Source organism: Rhinoraja longicauda, chromosome 6 (genome assembly GCF_053455715.1).
Source record: "Rhinoraja longicauda isolate Sanriku21f chromosome 6, sRhiLon1.1, whole genome shotgun sequence".
Taxonomy (NCBI): domain Eukaryota; kingdom Metazoa; phylum Chordata; class Chondrichthyes; order Rajiformes; family Arhynchobatidae; genus Rhinoraja; species Rhinoraja longicauda.
The window spans coordinates 22,513,235-22,533,944 of record NC_135958.1 but is presented as its reverse complement, the minus strand read 5'-3'; the positions used below and the strand labels follow the sequence as shown (position 1 = coordinate 22,533,944).

The following is a 20,710-nucleotide window of genomic DNA, read 5'->3' as shown; positions in this document are numbered from 1 at the left end:
TCCAGTATACACATTTTATTCAGGCTGAAGGTAAAAAACTCAGATTATCACATGTACAGGCAGATTAAGTCAGATTAAGTCAGTTCCTGTGCTATACTGTTCTATGTTCTAACGTAGGGTGAGACACCAGTAAAACAATATTTGGTAAAGGAGGAGTTTGGTCCATTGGCCTTCATCAGTCAGGGTACTGACTACAGTAGAGAATTTGGGATGTTATGTTGCACAAGACGTTGGCGAGGTCAAACTGTGTTTGGAGTACTGTGTTCAGTTTTGGTCACCCTGCTCTAGAAAGGATATCATTAAGCCAGAAAGACGTACAGGTATGTAGGTTAATTGGCTGGGTAAATGTAAAAATTGTCCCTAGTGGGTATAGGATAGTGTTAATGTACGGGGATCACTGGGCGGCACGGACTTGGAGGGCCGAAAAGGCCTGTTTCCGGCTGTATATATATGATATGATATGATAGCACAGAGAAGATTTACGAGGATGTTGCCAGGACTCGAGGGCCTGAGCTATAGGGAGAGGTTGGGCAAGCTAGGACTTTATTCCTTGCAGCGTAGAAGGTTGAGGGGTGATCTTGGAGAGGTGTATTAAATCATGGGGGGGGGGGGGGTGTAGACAGGATGAATGCACAATCTTGTACACAGAGGAGGAGAAGAACCTGATGATAGTTAAAGTGAGGGGCAAAGTTTAATAGGAACCTGAGGCACAACATATTCACTCAGAGGGTAGTGGGTATATGGAACGAGGTGCCAGAGGTAGTTGAGGCAGGTACTATAACGGCACTTAAAATACACTTGGACAAGTATATGGATAGGAAAGGTTTAATAAGGATATGGGACAGACAGGGGTAAATGAGACAGGGCCTTGTTGAGCATGGACTAGATAGGCAGATGGGCCTGTTTTCGTGCTGTATCCATGCGAGACCACATTAGTTACCATTACGGCCCTGCTATTTATTGTGGCCAATTACAACTCCAGGCGTCAACAAGGATTGTATACAGTGTTGGAGTAACTCAGCAGGTCTGGCAGCGTCTCTGGAGGAAAAGGAATAGGTGACGTTTCAGATCGGGAAAAACCAAATGCATCTGAAGAAGGGCCCCGACCTACAACATCACCCATCCTTTTCCTCTGGAGATGCTGCCTGACCCGCTGAATTACTCCAGCACTTTGCGTCTATCCCTCTAAATGTCTAAATGTCTTTTAAATGCTGTTATAGTACCTGCCTCAACTACCTCCTCTGGCAGATAAGGAACTGCAGATGCTGGTATACAAAAAAGAGACAAAGTGCTGGAATAGCTTAGCAGGTCAGGCAGCATCTCTGGAGAACATGGATAGGTAACGTTTCGGGTCGGGACCCTTCTTCAGACTTTGAGTAAACCACACGGTTTGTTAACTTGTTAACCTGTTCATCCAGCCAGCCTGGATGGACTAGGATCTGCTGACTGAGTGAGAGGAGGGAGGTGGGAAGAGGTTCACACAGAGCTTGTGGATCAGCTGGACAAAGTGGTCAAATTTTGCATCATGCGTTTGAAGCAGCAACTCTAATAGCCCTGTAGATTCTGATCAATCAACAGCGACCCAGTTCTCATTTTGTAAACCAATTGTCTGACAGGCTGACTGTCCTTGGTCACTGTTCATGGTTGCAGGCTTCTGCCCCTCTTGGTCAGTACTGACGCTGCAGGCCAGTGGGATTGGGGTGGAGAATCCTCTCCCTGTGACCTTCATACACTGCCAGCATCTCCTCCAGGTCCTGGTCAGCAGGAATCACCTAGAATACAGTGTTTGAGGTTCAGTTTATTGTCACATGTACCGAGCGAGGTACAGTGAAAAGCTTTTGTTGCGTGCTAACCACGCAGAATGATCATACATGATTACAATTGAGCAATTTACAGTGTACAGATACACAATAAAGGGAATAACACAAATAACGTTTGGTGCAAGACAAGGTCCAGTAAAGTCCGATCAAAGATGGTGTGAGTCTCCAATGTGGTACATAGTAGCTCAGGACTGCTCTCTAGTTGTTGGTAGGATGGTTCAGTTACCTGAGAACAGTTGGGAGAAAACTGTCCCTGAATTTGGAGGTGTGTGTTTGCACACTTTTGTACCTTGTGCCTGGTTGGAGAGGGGAGAAGGAGGAGTGACCGGGATGAGACATGTCCTTGATTATGCTGGTGACCTTGCTGAGGCAGCGCGAGCGAGGTGTAAATGTAATTAATGGAAGGGAGATTGGTTTGTGTGATGGTCTGGGCTGCCTCCACAATTCTCTGCAATGTCTTGTGGTCTTGGATGGAGCTGTTCCCCAACCATGCTGTGATGTATCCTGATAAAATGCTTTCTATGGTTTAACAGGGAGTGGAAACAATGCATCTGACGATTACATCCCTGAGCACACCACCCCCTGTACCACCAGCCATCGAACACTACAGCAGAGAAGAAACAAGGAACTGAAGATGCTGGATAATACACAAAAGGACACAGTACTGGAGTAACCGAGTGGGTCCGGCAGCATCTCTGGGGAACGGGTAGGTTTAGGTCTCGAGCGGAGACTTCACCAATCGATGTTCTCCAGAGATGTTGCCTGACCTGCTGAATTACTCCAGCTCTCTGTGTCTGAATACAGCAGAGGAACAGGCCCTTGGACCCATCATGCCTGTGCCAAACATCATGCCAAGACCAACTCTTACCTGCCTGCACGTAACTCATATCCCCCCCCCATTCCCGACAAATCCATTTGCCTATCCAAAAGTCTCTTAAAAACCATTATTGTACGTGGGCGTCAAAGGTTATGGGAACAAGGCAGAAGAACGGGGTTGAGAGGGGAATATGTGCAAGCCGTGATCAAATGGTGGAGCAGACTCGATGGGCTGAATGGCCGAATTCTGCTCCGATGTCTTATGGTCTATGATGTTGTCCATGCACTTCCTGATACAGTAGTTCTGCCTGCCTTGGGCGTTTGATGCAGGAAGAGGTTTAAGGGGTGCACAATGTTCCTTTGCTAATATAGGTTACATTTCTCCTTGCAGCGACACCATCTCTAAACCCATAGCAGTGTACATGACTGGAGTCAGCACCCATGCTGCCAGCAGCTACAGCCCTCGTGTTACTCACCAGCACTGGCGCAGGCACTTTGAATGACGTCTGTTTGACCAGCCAGTCTTCATAAAGCTGATGGAGACTTTCCAAGTATTCCTGATAAATGGAACACAGGCAGCAGTGAGCAAAACCCATGCAGCAACAGCCAGTTTCCTGCCCCTTCAGCCCTGCACGTGGGCAGTTCTTGCCCCAGTATCGGGTGATCGATGGTCAGCAGGGACATGGTGGGCCGAAGGGCCTTCTTCAATGCTGCATCTCCAAACAGATCATTAGACCACTGCCCTCCAACACTTTGTGAGGATAAACCCATGTTTAAAATAAACCATTTCAATGTAGTTAGGTACATGTGTTACAATAACTATCATGGAATCATCGAATTGAATGTTGCTGATGTTGCCTCATCTTGAACCCTCCTACCAATGCCATTCCTCCCTCACCCCCATGCTATCCCTTCACGGCCGAGCTCCCGGCTCACCAGTGGGATGGCGGTCTCCTCATTCCGACACCTGAGCTTTATTCTCTGGGAGCAGGTCTCTGGTGAGGTCTGCAGGTACACTGGGGAAGAGAAGGTTCACATTTATCACTCGTTTAGAAACCCGCTAAAATACACCCGCCCCGTCTTGTTGCCTTTTAGATAGCGGAGAGGATGCATGGACAGTCGAGGGTGGGCTTTACTTTAGACTTTACATTTTGGAGATATAGCGCAGAAACAGGCCCTTCAGCCCACTTATGGAAAGGTACCCACATCTACCGTCTCCTCTGGCAGCTCGTTCCAAATACATGATAAACCCAACTCTCAGGTCCCTGCCCACCAGCGGTCACCCCGTACACCAACATTATCCTACACACTAGGGACAATATACAATCTTTACCAAAGCCAAGTACCTGCACGTCTTTGGAGTGTGGAAGGAAACCGGGGCACCCGGAGAAAACCCACGTGGTTATAGGGAGAAGTCAGTATTGAACCCGGGTCTCTTGCGCTGTAGGGCAACAACTCGACTGTGCCACCATGCTGCCTGCTCACCACGGTGCCACCCACTCACCGTAAATACGGGATATGGTCAGCGATACCTAAAACCCTTGGAGGAGCAGAAAATAACAAGGGGCTTCACGGGAAGACTAGTTTTGGATTTGCACAGTTGCAACTGGATTTAATTTTGCCTGAGATGCGAGGGTAGATTTGCATTTCTTTGCATGTGTTGGGACACCAGGACCTGAGGGGTGGATTGATCGTGTAGAGGGAGAACGTGCAAACTCTGTACAGACAGCACCTGTGGTCAGGATCGAACCCGGGTCTTCGGCACTGAGAGGCAACAGCTCTACTGCTGCACCACTATCCCTCAGAGGAATATGGAGCCAATACCATGTGTGTTCCCCACAGCGGGGATACTTTAACTTGCAATATAACAACTAAAGTCCAAGTCTGAACAAGTAAATGGCCCAATTCATTCCCTGATGTTATCCATTGGCGAGTCATGATGAATGAATACATGTGTTATGTTAGAGGTGCCATTACACAGTATGGCCATGTACTGTCACATGAGCAAACATTGCTCTTACCTATCAAGTCAATTTGAATGTTGATGTTTGCTATGATCCATTCAAACCACTCGGACAGCACGGCGTAGTCTACAGGTGGCATGACGGAGCTGCAAAGAGTGAATTGTCCCAGTCTCACAACTCATCTACACATCATCAGGAGAACAGTAAACATTGAAAGAAACCGGAGTCGGTACACGTGACAATAATTAAGCTAAACCTCTATATCGAGTGTTAGCTTAGTTCAAAGGTGGTACAGTGAACTCTTGGTTTTACAGATGTCTATATAACAGATTTTGGTTATAGCTGACGTATCTACCGACCTACCAGACTGCCGATGTAACCCCTAGACGCTTCCTCAGCCACACCTTCCAACACCACAGCCGACATCGGGTCAGTTCCAGTCTGTCTCTTCTCAGTCCGGTCTCGTCTCAGTCCAGTCTCTTCTCCAGTCTGAAGAAGGTACGAGACTCGAAATGTCACCCATCCTTTTTCTCCAGCGATGCTGTCTGACCTGCTGAGTTACTCCAGTACTTTATGTCTCTCTTTGCTGTATTGAGCCTTGGTGCTCTGTAGCTTAGGACGGGTAAGGCTGTGGTTTAATGTTTCAGCTGGGAGTTGGCATCTTTGTCAATGCAGTTCTTGCTCAGCCATAAATGTTGTTGTTTTTATCAGCACTTTCTCCGCAACTATATTCTACTGTCTGGTATTTTTCTCTCCGCACTACCTGTTGTACTTGTGTATGGCTTGATTGTACTCAGGTACGGCATGGTTTAACCGGACAACTTGCAAACTTCGTTTTTCTGTTGTATCTAGGTACACATGACATCAATCAGCTTGGTACACCTGTCACAACACTTGACAATTCCAATATGAAGGAGGTTTAAAAGCTTCTAACCTTCTCAGTCTGTAAGAGGCAGCATTGTCATAACATTACAGAGCATGGATACAGGCCCTTCGGCCCAACATGCCCATACTGACCAGATGCTCCAATCTACCGTGTCGCCCTGGATAATGAGTGGGAGTAGATTTTGCGGGAGTGGGAGTTGGGAGTAGATTTGTTGTCCAATGTGCACACTGGACATTGTTTACCCTCTGTAGTGGTTCTCCACAAAGATGTACTTGGCACTGTGAATGGACCTCTCCATCATTCGGACCGGCATTGTCTGAAGACAAATGTAACAAGACAGAGTTATAGGCGTGGATATAGGCCTCTCAGCCCAACTTGCCCATACTGACCAGCATGCCCCAACTGCACTAGTCACAACTTGCCCATACTGACCAGCATGCCCCAACTGCACTAGTCCCAACTTGCCCATACTGACCAGCATACCCCAACTGCACTAGTCCCACCTGCCTGCATTTAGCCCATATCCCTCCAAACCTTTCCTATCCATGTACGATGGGTACCATGTTGCGATGGTACCTCCACACACACAGGATCGGAGGGCGGGATTGAACCTGGGTATCGGTGAGGGAGCGTTTCTTCCAGCTGTGCTGCACATCTGCCCGACGTTAAAGACCTCAATCTAGACATTGCTCAGCTTCACTTTTCTAGAAAGTCTCAACATCTTCAAACCGTTCCGTTAGTCAGACCCTCGGCGATAGTGCCACCCCTTGTAACTTTAACTTGAATTTTTCTTACACGTCCCCACCCATTTACACAGTAGAACCAAGAACATCGACATATGTGGTAATAACTTCCACACAAAAGTAGACACAGCGAACTGCAGATGCTGGTTCACCAAAGGAAACACAAACTGCTGGAGGATCTCCATGCATCAGGCAGTATCTCTGGAGAACATGACTAGGTGACCTTTCGGGTCAAGAATGGTCCCCAACCGAAACGTCGCCTACCCATGTTCTCCAGAGGTACTGCTGGACCCGCTGAGTTACTCCAGCACTTTGTGTCTTTTTCCAAACACAAGTCATTGGTGAAAATAGACGGTGGTGGACGCTGGACAAGGGTCGGCAAGAAGAACTGGTGAGGGGCTTAACTTCTGCGCCCAAGGTTGGTTGTGGGAGACACCCCCGGAGCACGGAGTTTGAAGGTGGACGGACGAGGAGAGAGACGACGGTTCACGGGATGACCAGATGGAGGCGATGGCTGCAACGGGCCTTTATGGCCAAGCTACAGCTGGGAATGTGAAATGGCTCAAAAACATGGCGACTCTTGTATGAGGACTCAGCGAGCTGTCTCCATGCATTCTGTACTTATTTCCCTTATGTATGGCAATAATCACACTGGTCTGCATGCAAGAAAAAAACAGATCCCACTTTTACCTGGGTACAGGTGATAATAAAGCATTGAAAATGGCATTTAGAAGATACCTTGCGTATGGCGAAGTACCTGAGGCCGACTGTGATGCTGCAACATGGTGAGTTGTACGTAGGCCTGGAATGTGATCGCCCAGCGCGAGGGATCTTCATACATCAGCCCCTGCCAGGAAACGGTCGGGGTGTTAACAGATGAAGAGTTAAGTTCCCCGAGCCTCAGTGAGCAAGTGTACATCCCCCCACTCGTCTCTTTGGGTTAAATGTTCAACTTCAAAGGAAGAAGAATAACTGATGGGAGATTCTTGCCGGATACTCTCAGCATGATCTCACCTCCCTCGGCTTTCTTCCCAGCTGCTATCAGGCAACTGAACCATCCTCTCACCAACTAGAGAGCAGTCCTGACCCACCATCTACCTCATTGTACACCCTCTGACTATCTATAATCGGACTTGCACTTAACGTTACTCCCTTTGTCCTGCATCTGTACACTGCGGACAGCTTGATTGTAACCATGTATAGTCTTTCCGCTGACTGGATAACATGCAACAAAAAAACTTTTCACTGTAGACTTTACTTTAAACTTCAGAGATACAGCGTGGAAACAAGCCCTTTGGCCCAACGAGTCTGCACTGACCAGCAATCAGCCCAAGTACTAGTTCTATTCTACACACTCTGGATAATTTACAATTTTACCAAAGCCAATTAAGCTACAAATGTGTACGTCCTTGGAATGTGGGAGGAAACCGGAGCACCCGGAGAAAACCCATGTGGTCACAGGGAGAACGCACAAACTCCATACCGAGAGCACAAAGTCAGGATTATACCTGGGTCTCTGGCGCTGTAAAGCAGCAGCACCGTGCCACCCTCGGTACACGCGACAACAATAAACTAAAGTAAAGGCCAGAGAGACAACACCAATCAGTGAACATCCGTGGGGTCTATTGCCTGTGCCAAGCCTTGGGTTTACCACTTTTAGATGCTGGCCTCTGCAGACTGAGAACAGCACTGTAAATGATATCCTGGTTTGATCGATCGAGGTAAGTGCAGGTGGTCTGATAGACAATAGACAATAGGTGCAGGAGTAGGCCATTCAGCCCTTCGAGCCAGCACTGCCATTCAATGCGATCATGGCTGATCACTCTCAATCAGTACCCCGTTCCTGCCTTCTCCCCATACCCCCTCACTCCGCTATCCTTAAGAGCTCTATCCAGCTCTCTCTTGAAAGCATCCAACGAACTGGCCTCCACTACCTTCTGAGGCAGAGAATTCCACACCCTCACCACTCTCTGACTGAAAAAGTTCTTCCTCATCTCCGTTCTAAATGGCCTACCCCTTATTCTTAAACTGTGGCCCCTTGTTCTGGACTCCCCCAACATTGGGAACATGTTTCCTGCCTCTAATGTGTCCAATCCCCTAATTATCTTATATGTTTCAATAAGATCCCCCCTCATCCTTCTAAATTCCAGTGTATACAAGCCTAATTGCTCCAGCCTTTCAACATACGACAGTCCCGCCATTCCGGGAATCAACCTAGTGAACCTACGCTGCACGCCCTCAATAGCAGGCTTGATGAGTGTGAATGGTCTGATTCAGGAAAGTCAAACCAGAGTAGGGCTTTCACAGCGAACACCAGAGTAAACAGTGTTCAGTAATGATAGTTACATCAATAAATAAATAGGGCTGCACAGTGTTGCTGCCTTACAATACCAAAGACCAGGGTTCGATCCCGACTATGGGTGCTGAGTTTGCACATTCTCAATGTGAGCGCATGGTGCTCCGGTTTCCTCCCACACTCCACAGACATGCAGGTCCTGTAAATTGCCCCTAGTATGTAAGATATAAGTAGTGTGTATGGGTGATCGCTGGTTGGTACAGACATCAACCAAATTCATTCACATCAGGATAATTCAAATTATTACTGTCACGTGAAATTCAGTCAAGAAAAGACTATACATGATTACAATTTGTAGGTTAATTGGCTTCTGTAAATTGTTCCTCGTGTGTAGGATAGCGCTAGTGTACGGGTCATCACTGGTCAGCACAGACTCAGTGGGACGAAGGGCCTGTTTCCATGCTGTATCTCTAAACTAAACTACGATGAGTGTAACGTAGCATTACCAGCAGGTTGTGATTCCAGATGTTCCTCCACTTTGACACCGGCTCCAGTAGTACCTGAGGCAACACATGGAACGAACAACATCACTGCGCTGTCACAGCAGGAGATCATAAGTTCATAAGTTACAAGAGCAGAATTAAGCCAGCCGGGCCATCAAGTCTACTCCGCCATTCAATCATGGCCGATCTATCTTTCCCTCTCAACCCCATCCTCCTGCCTTGTCCCCATAAACCCTGACACCCGTACTAATCAATAATCTATCCATCTCTGCCTGAAAAATACCCAATGACGGCCTCCACAGCCACCTGTGGCAATGAATTCCACAGATTCAGCACCCTCTGACTACAGAAATTCCTCCTCATCTTTTTAAACATATGCCCTTTTATTCTCAGGCTATGCCCTCTGGTGCTAGACTCTCCCACTAGTGGAAACGTCCTCTCCACAACAGCAGAGACATGAGAGCCTGTGACTGTCACACACTGGGCAAGGGGACTATCACATTAATCTCTAGTCTAAAGGCCATTCGGCCCCCAGCACTCTTGCTGTTCTGTACCCCAACTTCATTCATGTTCATGTCATAGGAGCAGAAATAGACCATTCTGCCCATCCAGACTACTGCACCATTCAATCATTCACCCTTCCTTGCTCTGCATCCCCGAACCAAACAAACGCCATCAACTTCGGCCTTGAATATTCCCACAGTCAGTGGCGCCCAAGAATTCTAGATTCCACATGCGAGGAAAGTTTCCCAAATCCGGGCAACACTGCTTACAATCTAGGAATGAACTAAACTCCTTCACTTGGGCTCTTGCTTACCTCAATGTTGTTATACTTTTCAAAGTATTGCAGGCAGGTAGTCTTTCCACTTGCAATGTTCCCTTCAACACAGATCTGAAATGAAGCACAAGAGCAAAACTACCGCGTTCCGTCATCAGAAGCCATGTTCCAGAGAGCGGAACCCACAGTGGGGCCTAGGAAACTCAGCACAGAACATCCTCCTCAGGAGTCTTGTCCCCTGGAAAGGGGAATCAAGAACCAGGGGACATAGGTTTAATGTGAGAGGGTGCCGCGCGCGGCTAAAGGCACCCACAGGATGAGCTCAGAGTGAGCTCAGAGTCCCGGCATCGGGTCGAGGTGGACGAGCAGCGCCGCCGAGAACAGCGAGGGAACTAGTGTGGGGGTGGGTGGGTGGGGGGCACCGAGAACAGTGAGGGAACCGGTGTGGGGGGGGGAGAGAACAGCGAGGGACCCGGTGTGGGGGGGGGGGAGAGAACAGCGAGGGACCCGGTGTGGGGGTGGGGTGGGGTGGGGAGGGGCGAGAACAGCAAGGGGCCATTACTATAACGAGTACTTTTTGTAACTTTGTCGACAACACTCTTTTGTGCACTTTGTATGCAAAAACAAAGAATTTAACTGTATATGTGACAATAAAGTATCGTTGAATCAGTGAGTTGTAACAGGAACCAATGTAGTTTGTGACTTGCACAATAGTGCATTAGCCAAATCTCTCCCCATACAAGTTCACACCGTGCACATCGCTGGTCGGCATCGGCTCGGAGGGCCGAAGGGCCTGTTTCTGCGCTGTATCACTAAAGTCTAAAGGCCATTCAGACCCCCAAAGTACTCTTGCTGTTCGGTACCCCAACTTCATTTATTACACTGTGCACGTACTACAGGGGTTAATGATACGTACCACCAACTTCTTATCCTTCACCAATCCACCGCTGAGAAACCGGGCTGGAAAATACAGAGACCCATTTTAGATGATAAATAGAAAACAGGGAGAGGTCACAGGCTGACAGAGTGATGGGGTGGGGGGGGTGACACAGGCTGGGGTGATGGAGAGGGAGAGAGGAACGCAGTGTAGATACCAGTGGGAAACAGTGACAGGAGGCCATTTCTGTAAAACACCGTGGTTTCACAACAGGATTTTGCTGTCGTTGCCAGCAACTCCCCTCAATGGCTGCATGAGGACATGAATAGTGTGGCCTTGCACACACTGGCCTGATGGAGTAGTTACAATCACTGCATAAAGATCACCAATGTTCACAAGGTCAGAACACTGAATAGATCGGGCAGACACACAGTATTTTGCCCAGAGTAGAGGAATCGAGAACCAGAGTTCACAGGGTTAAGGGGGGGGGGGGGGAGATTTAAGAGGAACCTGAGGGGTAACATTTTTTTCTCACACAAAGGGTGGTGGGTATATGGAACGAGCTGCTGGAGGAGGTAGTTGAGGGCAGCTACCATCATAACATTTAAAAAAATTGGAGAGGTACATGGAAAGGATAGGCTTAGAGGGATGTGGGACAAATACAGACAGGTGGGACTAGTGTAGATGGGGCATGTTGGTCGGTGTGGGCAGGTGGGACTAGTGTAGATGGGGCATGTTGGTCGGTGTGGGCAGGTGGGACTAGTGTAGATGGGGCATGTTGGTCGGTGTGGGCAGTTGGGACTAGTGTAGATGGGGCATGCTGGTCGGTGTGGGCAGGTGGGACTAGTGTAGATGGGGCATGTTGGTCGGTGTGGGCAGGTGGGACTAGTGTAGATGGGGCATGTTGGTCGGTGTGGGCAGGTGGGACTAGTGTAGATGGGGCATGTTGGTCGGTGTGGGCAGGTGGGACTAGTGTAGATGGGGCATGTTGGTCGGTGTGGGCAGGTGGGACTAATGTAGATGGGGCATGTTGGTCGGTGTGGGCAGGTGGGACTAGTGTAGATGGGGCATGTTGGTCGGTGTGGGCAGGTGGGACTAGTGTAGATGGGGCATGCCGGTCGGTGTGGGCAAGTGGGACTAGTGTAGATGGGGCATGTTGGTCGGTGTGGGCAGGTGGGACTAATGTAGATGGGGCATGTTGGTCAGTGTGGGCAGGTGGGACTAATGTAGATGGGGCATGTTGGTCGGTGTGGGCAGGTGGGACTAGTGTAGATGGGGCATGTTGGTCGGTGTGGGCAGGTGGGACTAGTGTAGATGGGGCATGTTGGTCGGTGTGGGCAGGTGGGACTAGTGTAGATGGGGCATGTTGAAAATAGTGCCAAATCCGGCGGCTCCGTATACGGACACAGTGTACTGTAGCTATACACTTGTACTATGTCTGAGATGCTTATCCAAGGTGTATCCAAGTGTTTATGTATAGTGACACTTGTACTGAACTGTATACATAGAACTAGTGTGAACGGGTGATCGATGGCGGCGTGTACTCGGTGGGCTGCAAGGTCTGTTTCCACGCTGCCCCTCAGGTCCCCTGTAAGATTTCCCATCTCATCTTAAACCAAGTGACCTTAAAAGCAGTTATTAAATAAATTAATCAGGGCGGCGATTGAGAAAATTGCCATTTGGAATGGATTAGACTTAGAGGGTGTTAGCTACAAGAAAGTTGGTCAGATTGTTTTCTTGAGAGCGTTGGAGGGGAGGGCAAATGGAAAAGAGGGGTGGGGATGGGACAAAGACTGGCAACTGGTTGGTGTAGTGTGCTGGAAGCTGCCACAGCCACGTTGCACAACGCTCCAGTTGGCAACAGTATAACTCCACACATACAAGATAAGACACGAAATGCTGGAGCAACTCAGCATCTCTGGGGAGAAGGAATAGGTGACGTTTCGGGGCGGGACTTTTCTTCAGACCAAATGCAGACAGACAGACACAAAGAAAAACACACACCCTGAAACACAAACAAAGGCAATAGGTCGAGAGATAGACGGATAGACTGGTTCCTCCTCTTCTCTGACTCGACACATTTTTGCATAACTTCCATTATCTATGTTCTACTATATATCTCTCTTCATCACTGTGTGTGGATCTCACGTTTCCCTCTCCCCTGACCAGTCTGAAGAAGGTTCTGGACCCATTCCCACTCTCCACAGTTGCTGCGTGTGTCTCTGAGTTACTCCAGCATTTTGTGTCTATCCTTCCTGAACACACGTTACCTGCAAAGCCGCGGCGGCTGGTCAGTTTCAGCAGCTGCCAACATCGCCTCCAGCACCACAGAGCCATCTTCCACAGCTTCCGTACACACATCGTACAGATCTGGTCAAAGAACCGGGAGCCGGAGCCCTATAATGCGCGGCCGACTCGGAAGCACTTGAGCCGGCCCGCCCCGTGAACGGTCACAATGCAACATCCTCACTGCTCCTGCTCCGCTGTGAGGGAACAACAACTTTACATACAAACAATAGTGGGCAGTCGCTGAACCACAGAGGCTGCCAGTCTGAAACATGAACAAGAAACGCTGGAAGCACTCAGTGGGTCAGTCAGCATCGGTGGAGAGTAAAACAACATTTCAGACTGGAGACCTGATGGAGAGGCGGTGACGCTCACAGGTTAATTGTAGGTTAATGTAGGTTAATTGGCTGGGTAAATGCAAAAATTGTCCCTAGTGGGTGTAGGATAGTGTTAATGTACGGGGATCGCTGGGCGGCACGGACTTGGTGGGCCGAAAAGGCCTGTTTCCGGCTGTATATATATGATATATGATATATGATATGATAATATCTAAATGTTCAAAAATACACTCTTGAATTCAGACTTCCAACACAGCGTCATACAACACGGAAACAAACCCTTCAGCACAAACTGGTCCATGCCCAGTGTAAACTAGTCCCACCTGCCTGCGTTTGTCCCATATCTCTCTAAACCTTTCCTATCCATGTACCTGTCCAAATGTCTTTTACATGTGATGATAGTACTTGACTGAACTTCCTCCTCTGCCAGTTCGTTCCATGCACCCACTACCCTCTGCGTGAAAAAGTTGCCCCTCAGGTTCCTCCTAATCTTGCTCCTCTCACCTTGAACCTATCTATGCCCTCTGGTTCTTGAATCTCCTACCCTGGGTAAAAGACTGTGCATTCACCTGATATATTCCCCTCATGATTTTATACACCTCTATAAGATCACCCCTCAGCCTCATGTGTTCCAAGGAATGAAGCCTGCTCAACCTCTCCCTATTGCTGAGGCCCTCAAGTCCTGGCAACATCCTCATAAACAGCCTGGTGAATCTTCTCTCTAAACTTAAACTTAAGTTTAGTCTTAAGTTTAAGGTTATTATTGTCACCTGAACCAAGCTTTTGTTTTACATGCTATCCAATCAGTTTGGATAATACTAGTTTGGTTTAGTTTATTATTGTCTTGTGTACCGAGGTACAGTGAAAAGCTTTTTTGTCACGCGGTTATCCAGTCAGTGAAAAGGCTCTACATGAAGAAGGGTCTCGACCTATTCCTTTTCTCCAGAGGTGCTGGCTGACCCGTTGAGTTACTCCAACTTTTTGTGCCTATACATAATTACAATCGAGCTGTCCAAAGTGCACAGGTACAGGTTAAAGAGAACATTTGGTACAAAATAAAGTCCAGTGAAGTCCGATTAAAGATAGTGTTTCTATATATCAATACAATCAAGTCAAACACGTACAATCGGTAGAGCAAAGGGGAAGATACAGAGTGAAAAATATAGTTCTCAGCATTGTAGCGCACCAATTCCAGAGACAAAGTCCAATGTGTCCAATGGGGTAGAGGGGAATTGGACAGTACACTAGCTAATGGAAGGACCGTTCAGAAGCCTGAAACAGAGGGGAAGAGGCAGCTCCTGAGGAACAGTACGAGAGTCGATGGTAATGCGCAGCCTGTGGGAATGGCGGACGTCGAATCCAGTGATTACAAAGACAAACTGTACAGGTAACAGGGCAATAAACCAGCAGATCTACAACTGGGTGCAGAGAGGCAAGAATGACTGTCAGAGGGTGGCGAATCTGTGGAATTCATTGCTTCCTGTAGAGGCCAAGTCAATGTATTTGTAAGGCAGAGATTGACAGATTCTTGATTAATATGGTTGTCAGGGGTTATGGGGAGAAAGCAGGAAAGAGAGGAAAAGATAAATCAGACATGACTGAATGGCGGAGTAGACTCGAAGGGCCGAATGGCCTAATTCCACTCCTATAACCTATGAACTTATGACACAGTCAGCCAGTGCAGGGTCAATGGGCCGAATGGTCTTCTTCTGAAATCCGCTAAATTCTGACCGCCTGCTCAGACCTGATTAGGTCCACTCCACCAGCAGGTCTGTCCACAAACTAATCCCTCCCTCGTTTTCACCCCTCTCTCTCCCATCCGCACCCCCCCCCTTCCCCCTTCCCCCATCCCCCCCAGTGCAACTGTGTCCAAGTTTGCGAAGTGCATCAACAGCAAGGTAAAAGTGTGCAGATGTTGGTCGACCGTGATCAGCTGGACAAGTGGTCTGAGGAATGGCAGATGGAGTTTAACTAAAATAAGTGTGACCATGTAGGGACATACGGATTAGCGGGGGGGGTCTCGAACCCTCGGTTGGGCTAACGGGTCACGTGGTGCGGGAGCGCGAGGTATAGTTGTGTCTGGCGCCAAACTGGAGAGATGAGATTAGATTGTGTTAGCAGTTAAGTAGTGTGTGTCCAAAGTAAGTGGGTTGCGCCTTGTTACGGTTTTTACTAAGAATAAAGTCTTTTGATAATAACGCTCGTTTTTGGACTCACTACATTGGTGACCCGAACGTAAGATCTGAAGCGAACACGCAGAATGTCACAGGTGGGAGCGAGCGCGGGCGAGGTTCACCTACCGCCGTTCTGGGCCCATCAGCCGCACCTGTGGTTTGTGCAGGCGGAATCACAGTTCCATATCAAGAAGGTGGAGAGCGAACAGGAGAAGTTCCACCACCTGGTGAGCTGTCTGCAGGCGGAGGTGGCTGCGCGGGTCAGTCAATACCTGACCAGTCCACCCCAAACGGAGCAGTACGTGGGGCTCAAGAGGCTCCTACTGAGGACTTTCGGCTGGAGCCAGAACCAGCGGGCTCTGAAGCTACTCCATTTACCAGAGCTGGAGCAGCGGCTACCGTCGGAGTTGATGACTGAGATGCTGACCTTGGTGGGCGACCATCAGCCGTGTATGGTTTTTGAAGCGGCATTTCGGGAGAAACTGCCCCGGGATGTCAGGCTAGTGTTGGCCGACGTAGCGTTCGCCGAGAAAGCCGACGCGCTCGTCAGGGAACGGCACACCCGAGACGACTCGGTTAATCGTGTCTCGAGGCCCAGCGGCAGTCGATGGAGCGGCCGAGAGAGCGACGGATCGGCCGCTATTTCGCAGTCTGCCAGCCAAGCGGGGGCTGCGGAACATGTTTATTGGTCGCGGGCACAAGCAACAGGGCCGAATAGGCGCGGCTGGTGTTTCTTCCATCGGCGGTGGGGCGGAGACGCCCGAAGCTGCAGAGCCCCGTGTGCGTTTCCGGGAAATGCCTGGGCCGATCGAATGTAGAGGCAGTTTCGATTGGCCGTAATTGCCGCCTCTACGCGACGGACCAAGGTACCGGGATCGTGTTTCTGGTGGATACGGGAGCGGATGTGAGTATTGTGCCCCCCTACGACTGTGAAGTTCAAGCGGGGAGGAAGGGGCCGCCCCTCATTGCAGTGAACGGTAGCCCCATCCACACTTACGGTAAAAGGACTATGTCCCTGTCCTTTGAGTCCAGGACCTACCATTGGGATTTCATCGTGGCGGATGTGGGCCAGGCCATTTTGGGTGCGGATTTTCTATGGTCGTTTTCGTTGGTCGTAGACGTCCGCGGTAGCGGCCTGCAGCCCTCGGCCGGCGTACGGCCCCGAAGTATGGGGCCTGCGGCCCCTCCAAGGGCCGCCCCACCCAGTTCAGCGATCCAGGCCATCACCACGGCCCCCGGTCAGTTAGATGCGCTCCTAGCGGAGTTTCCGCAGCTCCTCGTTCAGCGGTTCGATGCACCTTCCGAGAAGCATGGGTCGGTGCCTTTCATTCCGACCGAGGGGCCGCCGGTTTTTGCCCGGGCACGGCGCCTCCCACCCGAAAAGCTGGCCATGGCTCGAGAGGAGTTCTTGAACTTGGAGAGGCTGGGAATTGTTCGGCCTTCAAGTAGTCCGTGGGCCTCCCCCTTGCATATGGTTTCCAAAGCATCTGGGGGGTGGAGACCATGTGGGGATTTCCGACGACTTAACGCGGCAACACGGCCGGACCGCTACCCGATTCCGCACATACAAGACTTCTCAGCCAGCCTGGAGGGGGCTACAATTTTTTCAAAGATCGATTTAGTGCGGGGATACCATCAGATCCTGGTCCACCCGCCAGACATCCCAAAGACGGCTACCATTACTCCATTCGGGTTGTTTGAGTGGTTGCGCATGCCTTTCGGCCTTAAAAACGCAGCTCAGGCATTCCAGCGTCTCATGGACCGTGTGGGTCGAGGTTTGCCGTTCGTGTTTATTTACCTCGATGACATTTTGATTGCCAGCCGTTCGGTCCAGGAGCACTTAGTCCACCTCCGCACTATATTCCAGAGGCTGCAGGACCACGGCCTGATTCTGCACCCGGACAAATGCCAATTCGGCCTGTCGGTGGTAGATTTTTTGGGTCACCGGGTTACATCGGTCGGTGCCACCCCATTGCCAGCTAAGGTGGAGGCGGTCCGCTCTTTTCCACGCCCTACTACCATCAAGGGATTGCAGGAATTCGTGGGCATGGTGAACTTTTATCACCGGTTCGTGCCTGCAGCAGCTTGGGTCATGCACCCCCTTTTTCAATTCCTCGCGGGTAATCCCGCTGAGTTGGTATGGTCCGCAGCTGCAGAGACGGCTTTTGTCGCGGTCAAACAGGCCCTCGCCAACGCCACCATGCTGGTGCACCCGCGCTCCTCCGCCCCCACGGCTCTGACGGTGGACGCCTCAGACGTGGCGGTGGGTGGGGTTTTGGAGCAGTAGGTCGAAGGTCAATGGCAGCCCCTGGCGTTTTTCAGCCAGCAGCTCTCGCGAGCCGAGCTCAAATATAGTGCGTTTGATAGGGAGCTCCTGGCCCTCTATTTAGCAGTCCGCCACTTCCGTTATTTTTTGGAAGACCGTTCTTTTGTGGCCTACACGGATCACAAACCTCTGACATTCGCTTTTGCTAAGGTTTCTGATCCGTGGTCGGCTCGCCAGCAGCGGCACCTCACCCTAATTTCGGAGTTTACCACCGATGTCCGTCATATTGCGGGTAGGCTTAATGCTGTTGCTGATGCCCTGTCCCGGCCGGCCATTCCCTCCGTGGCCGTGGTAGGCAGACAGGTGGATTTCCAGGAGGCTCAGCGCCTGGAAAAAACGGCCGGGGTGTACGCCTCCACAACCTCGGGACTGCGTTTGGAGCAGGTGGCGTGTGGCCCCACAGGTACCAAGTTGTGGTGTGACGTTTCCCTTCCACGCCCTCGCCCGGTGGTGCCTGCCGCCCTGCGGCGTGTGGTTTTTGAGGCCATTCATGGCCTGGCACATCCGTCCATCAGGGTGACTTCGGCCATGGTGGCCACCCGGTTTGTCTGGCACGGCCTGCGGAAGCAGGTGGCGGCCTGGGCACGGGCCTGTATTCCGTGCCAAACCTCCAAAGTTCATCGCCATGTCCAGCCCCCATACCAGAGATTCGAGGTTCCCCCAGTCCGTTTTTTCCACATCCACGTGGATTTAATGGATCCATTGCCTTATTCCAGGGGTTATACTCATCTGCTGACGGTGGTGGATCGGTTTACACGTTGGCCGGAGGCGCTCCTGTTGTCGGACACCTCGGCGGCCTCCTGTGCACGGGCCCTGGCGTTGCATTGGGTGGCCCGTTTCGGCGTACCGGCTATCATCACCACAGATCGGGGAGCCCAGTTCACCTCCTCCCTCTGGGCCGCGCTGGCACAGTTGTATGGGTCTCGTTTACAGCAGACCACCGCCTACCATCCCCAATCCAACGGGATGGTTGAGCGCTTCCATCGGCAGCTGAAGGCATCCCTCTGTGCCCGACTGACCGGCCACGATTGGGCTGACCAGCTGCCTTGGGTCCTCCTCGGCATTCGTACGGCCCCAAAGGCCAAGCTAGGCACATCCTCGGCCGAGCTCGTCTACGGTTCGCCCCTGCGGGTGCCGGGTGACATTCTCCCTTCCGCCCCCGCCTTGCCGCCGCCTGTTACGTCGGTGTTGGGTTCCCTCCGGGCACGGGTGGGTTCCCTGGCTCCAGTCCCGACCTCCAGGCATGGAAGCGCGGCGGTCCACGTCCCGTCGGACTTGCGGGACTGCGATTTCGTGTTCCTTCGGAAAGATTCCCACCGCCCCCCTCTTCGGCCGGTTTATCATGGCCCGTTCCAGGTACTTAAGAGAGGGGCGGTCACTTTCACCTTGCAGGTGGGTAATCGCCAGGAGCTCGTTTCGGTATCCCGGCTCAAGCCGGCCCATTTGGACAAGGACCTCCCTGTGTCGGTGGCCCAGCCGCCGCGCAGGGGCCGGCCTATGGCCGCCCCCCTGGTTCCGCCAGTGGCGCCCTGTTTGCCACCTCTCGGCCCCCCCGCCGCCTATGGTTGGGCCCGGGCCGCCGTTCCCGATCAAGCTCTCTCCGTCGCCTACGCCCTCCGCTTCCGTGGCCCCTCCATCACCTCCGGCGGCGGCGACCTCCCCGCCTCCCGTCACATTGGCGGTATCGGTTTCTCCCCTCCGTACACGTTCCGGGAGGGAGGTACGGGCACCCGTGAGGTATGGTTTCGAGGGTTCTGGGGGGGGGTCATGTAGGGACATACGGATTAGCGGGGGGGTCGCGAACCCTCGGTTGGGCTAACGGGTCACGTGGTGCGGGAGCGCGAGGTATAGTTGTGTCTGGCGCCAAACTGGAGAGATGAGATTAGATTGTGTTAGCAGTTAAGTAGTGTGTGTCCGAAGTAAGTGGGTTGCGCCTTGTTACGGTTTTTACTAAGAATAAAGTCTTTTGATAATAACGCCCGTTTTTGGACTCACTACAACGTCACATATTGGGAAGTCAAACCAGGCCACAACCTATGATACTTCCCCTCTCTCACTGACAACAACCATCAGGCTATTGAACGCTACGAGCTTCAACTAAATTCCATACTACCCCCCCCCCCCCCCCCCCCCCCCCCGCTTGGGTTGCATTCGGGACTTTGAGCTTTGTTTAGTTTTTGCACTAATATTGTTATTTTTTATCAAAAGGGAATAACCTCGCACTGAACGTTATTCCCTTTATTATAAGGTCTTAAGGAATAGGAGTAGAATTAGGTCTTTCGACCCATCAAGTCTACTCTACCTTTCAATCATGGCTGACCTCAGTACACGTGATAATTGTCCTGTAATTGTACACTGGGGACGGCTGGATTGTATTCATGTATAGTCTTCCTGCTGACTGGTTAGCACGCTAACAAAAAAGCTTTTCACTGTACCTCAGTACACATGACAATAAACTAAACTTAACGTTTAAGTATTGAATGTTTTGTTTTGTTTGTTTATAATATTGTCTATTAGGTACTGTGTTTACAATCCTTTTGTATCGCTGTTGCAAGTAAGAATGCTGAAGAGAAACACAAAATGGTGGAGTAACCCAGTGGGACAGGGTAGGAGGAATGGGTGACGTTTCGGGTCGAGACCCTTCTTCAGACTTGCCCATTGTTCTGTTCCGGTATAGAGGACAATAAAACACTCTTGATTCTCTTGCCAACTCCTTTCAATCTAAAACTGAGAGTAAGGAAGTTTGTGGCTTTTTAAAAGTTCTGGCATAAATGTCTGAGCCGATACATTGCCCAGAGTTGCATGCCTCAACGTGAATGAAACAATGTCATACAGTCAATAAATTACCGCTATTATTCTTGTTCTTCGGTTTATTTTGGTGACACTACTGGAATGACAGGATG

At 50.5% G+C, this 20,710-nt stretch overlaps 1 protein-coding gene across 1 annotated transcript; it reads right to left on the bottom strand.

Annotated features, from left to right (window-relative positions):
- Window positions 1-13,134, bottom strand: tk2 (thymidine kinase 2). Its single transcript, XM_078400715.1, has 10 exons — window positions 12,954-13,134; window positions 10,723-10,766; window positions 9,846-9,920; window positions 9,032-9,085; window positions 6,987-7,076; window positions 5,729-5,802; window positions 4,658-4,746; window positions 3,573-3,652; window positions 3,113-3,193; window positions 1-1,772 (listed from the first exon to the last, which is right to left on the bottom strand). The coding sequence occupies exons 1-10, from the start codon at window positions 13,042-13,044 to the stop codon at window positions 1,668-1,670; spliced, it is 783 nt and encodes a 260-aa protein (XP_078256841.1). The 5' UTR covers window positions 13,045-13,134; the 3' UTR covers window positions 1-1,667.
- Between the last annotated feature and the right edge of the window lie 7,576 nt (window positions 13,135-20,710).

Coding starts and splice junctions, on each gene's coding strand:
- tk2 (XM_078400715.1), bottom strand. CDS start 13,044: ATGTGTGTACGGAAGCTGTGGAAGATGGCTCTGTGGTGCTGGAGGCGA. Junction 9,086..9,845: donor AAAAGTATAACAACATTGAG/GTAAGCAAGAGC, acceptor GTGTTGCCTCAG/GTACTACTGGAGCCGGTGTC. Junction 1,773..3,112: donor AAGTGCCTGCGCCAGTGCTG/GTGAGTAACACG, acceptor ACTGTATTCTAG/GTGATTCCTGCTGACCAGGA.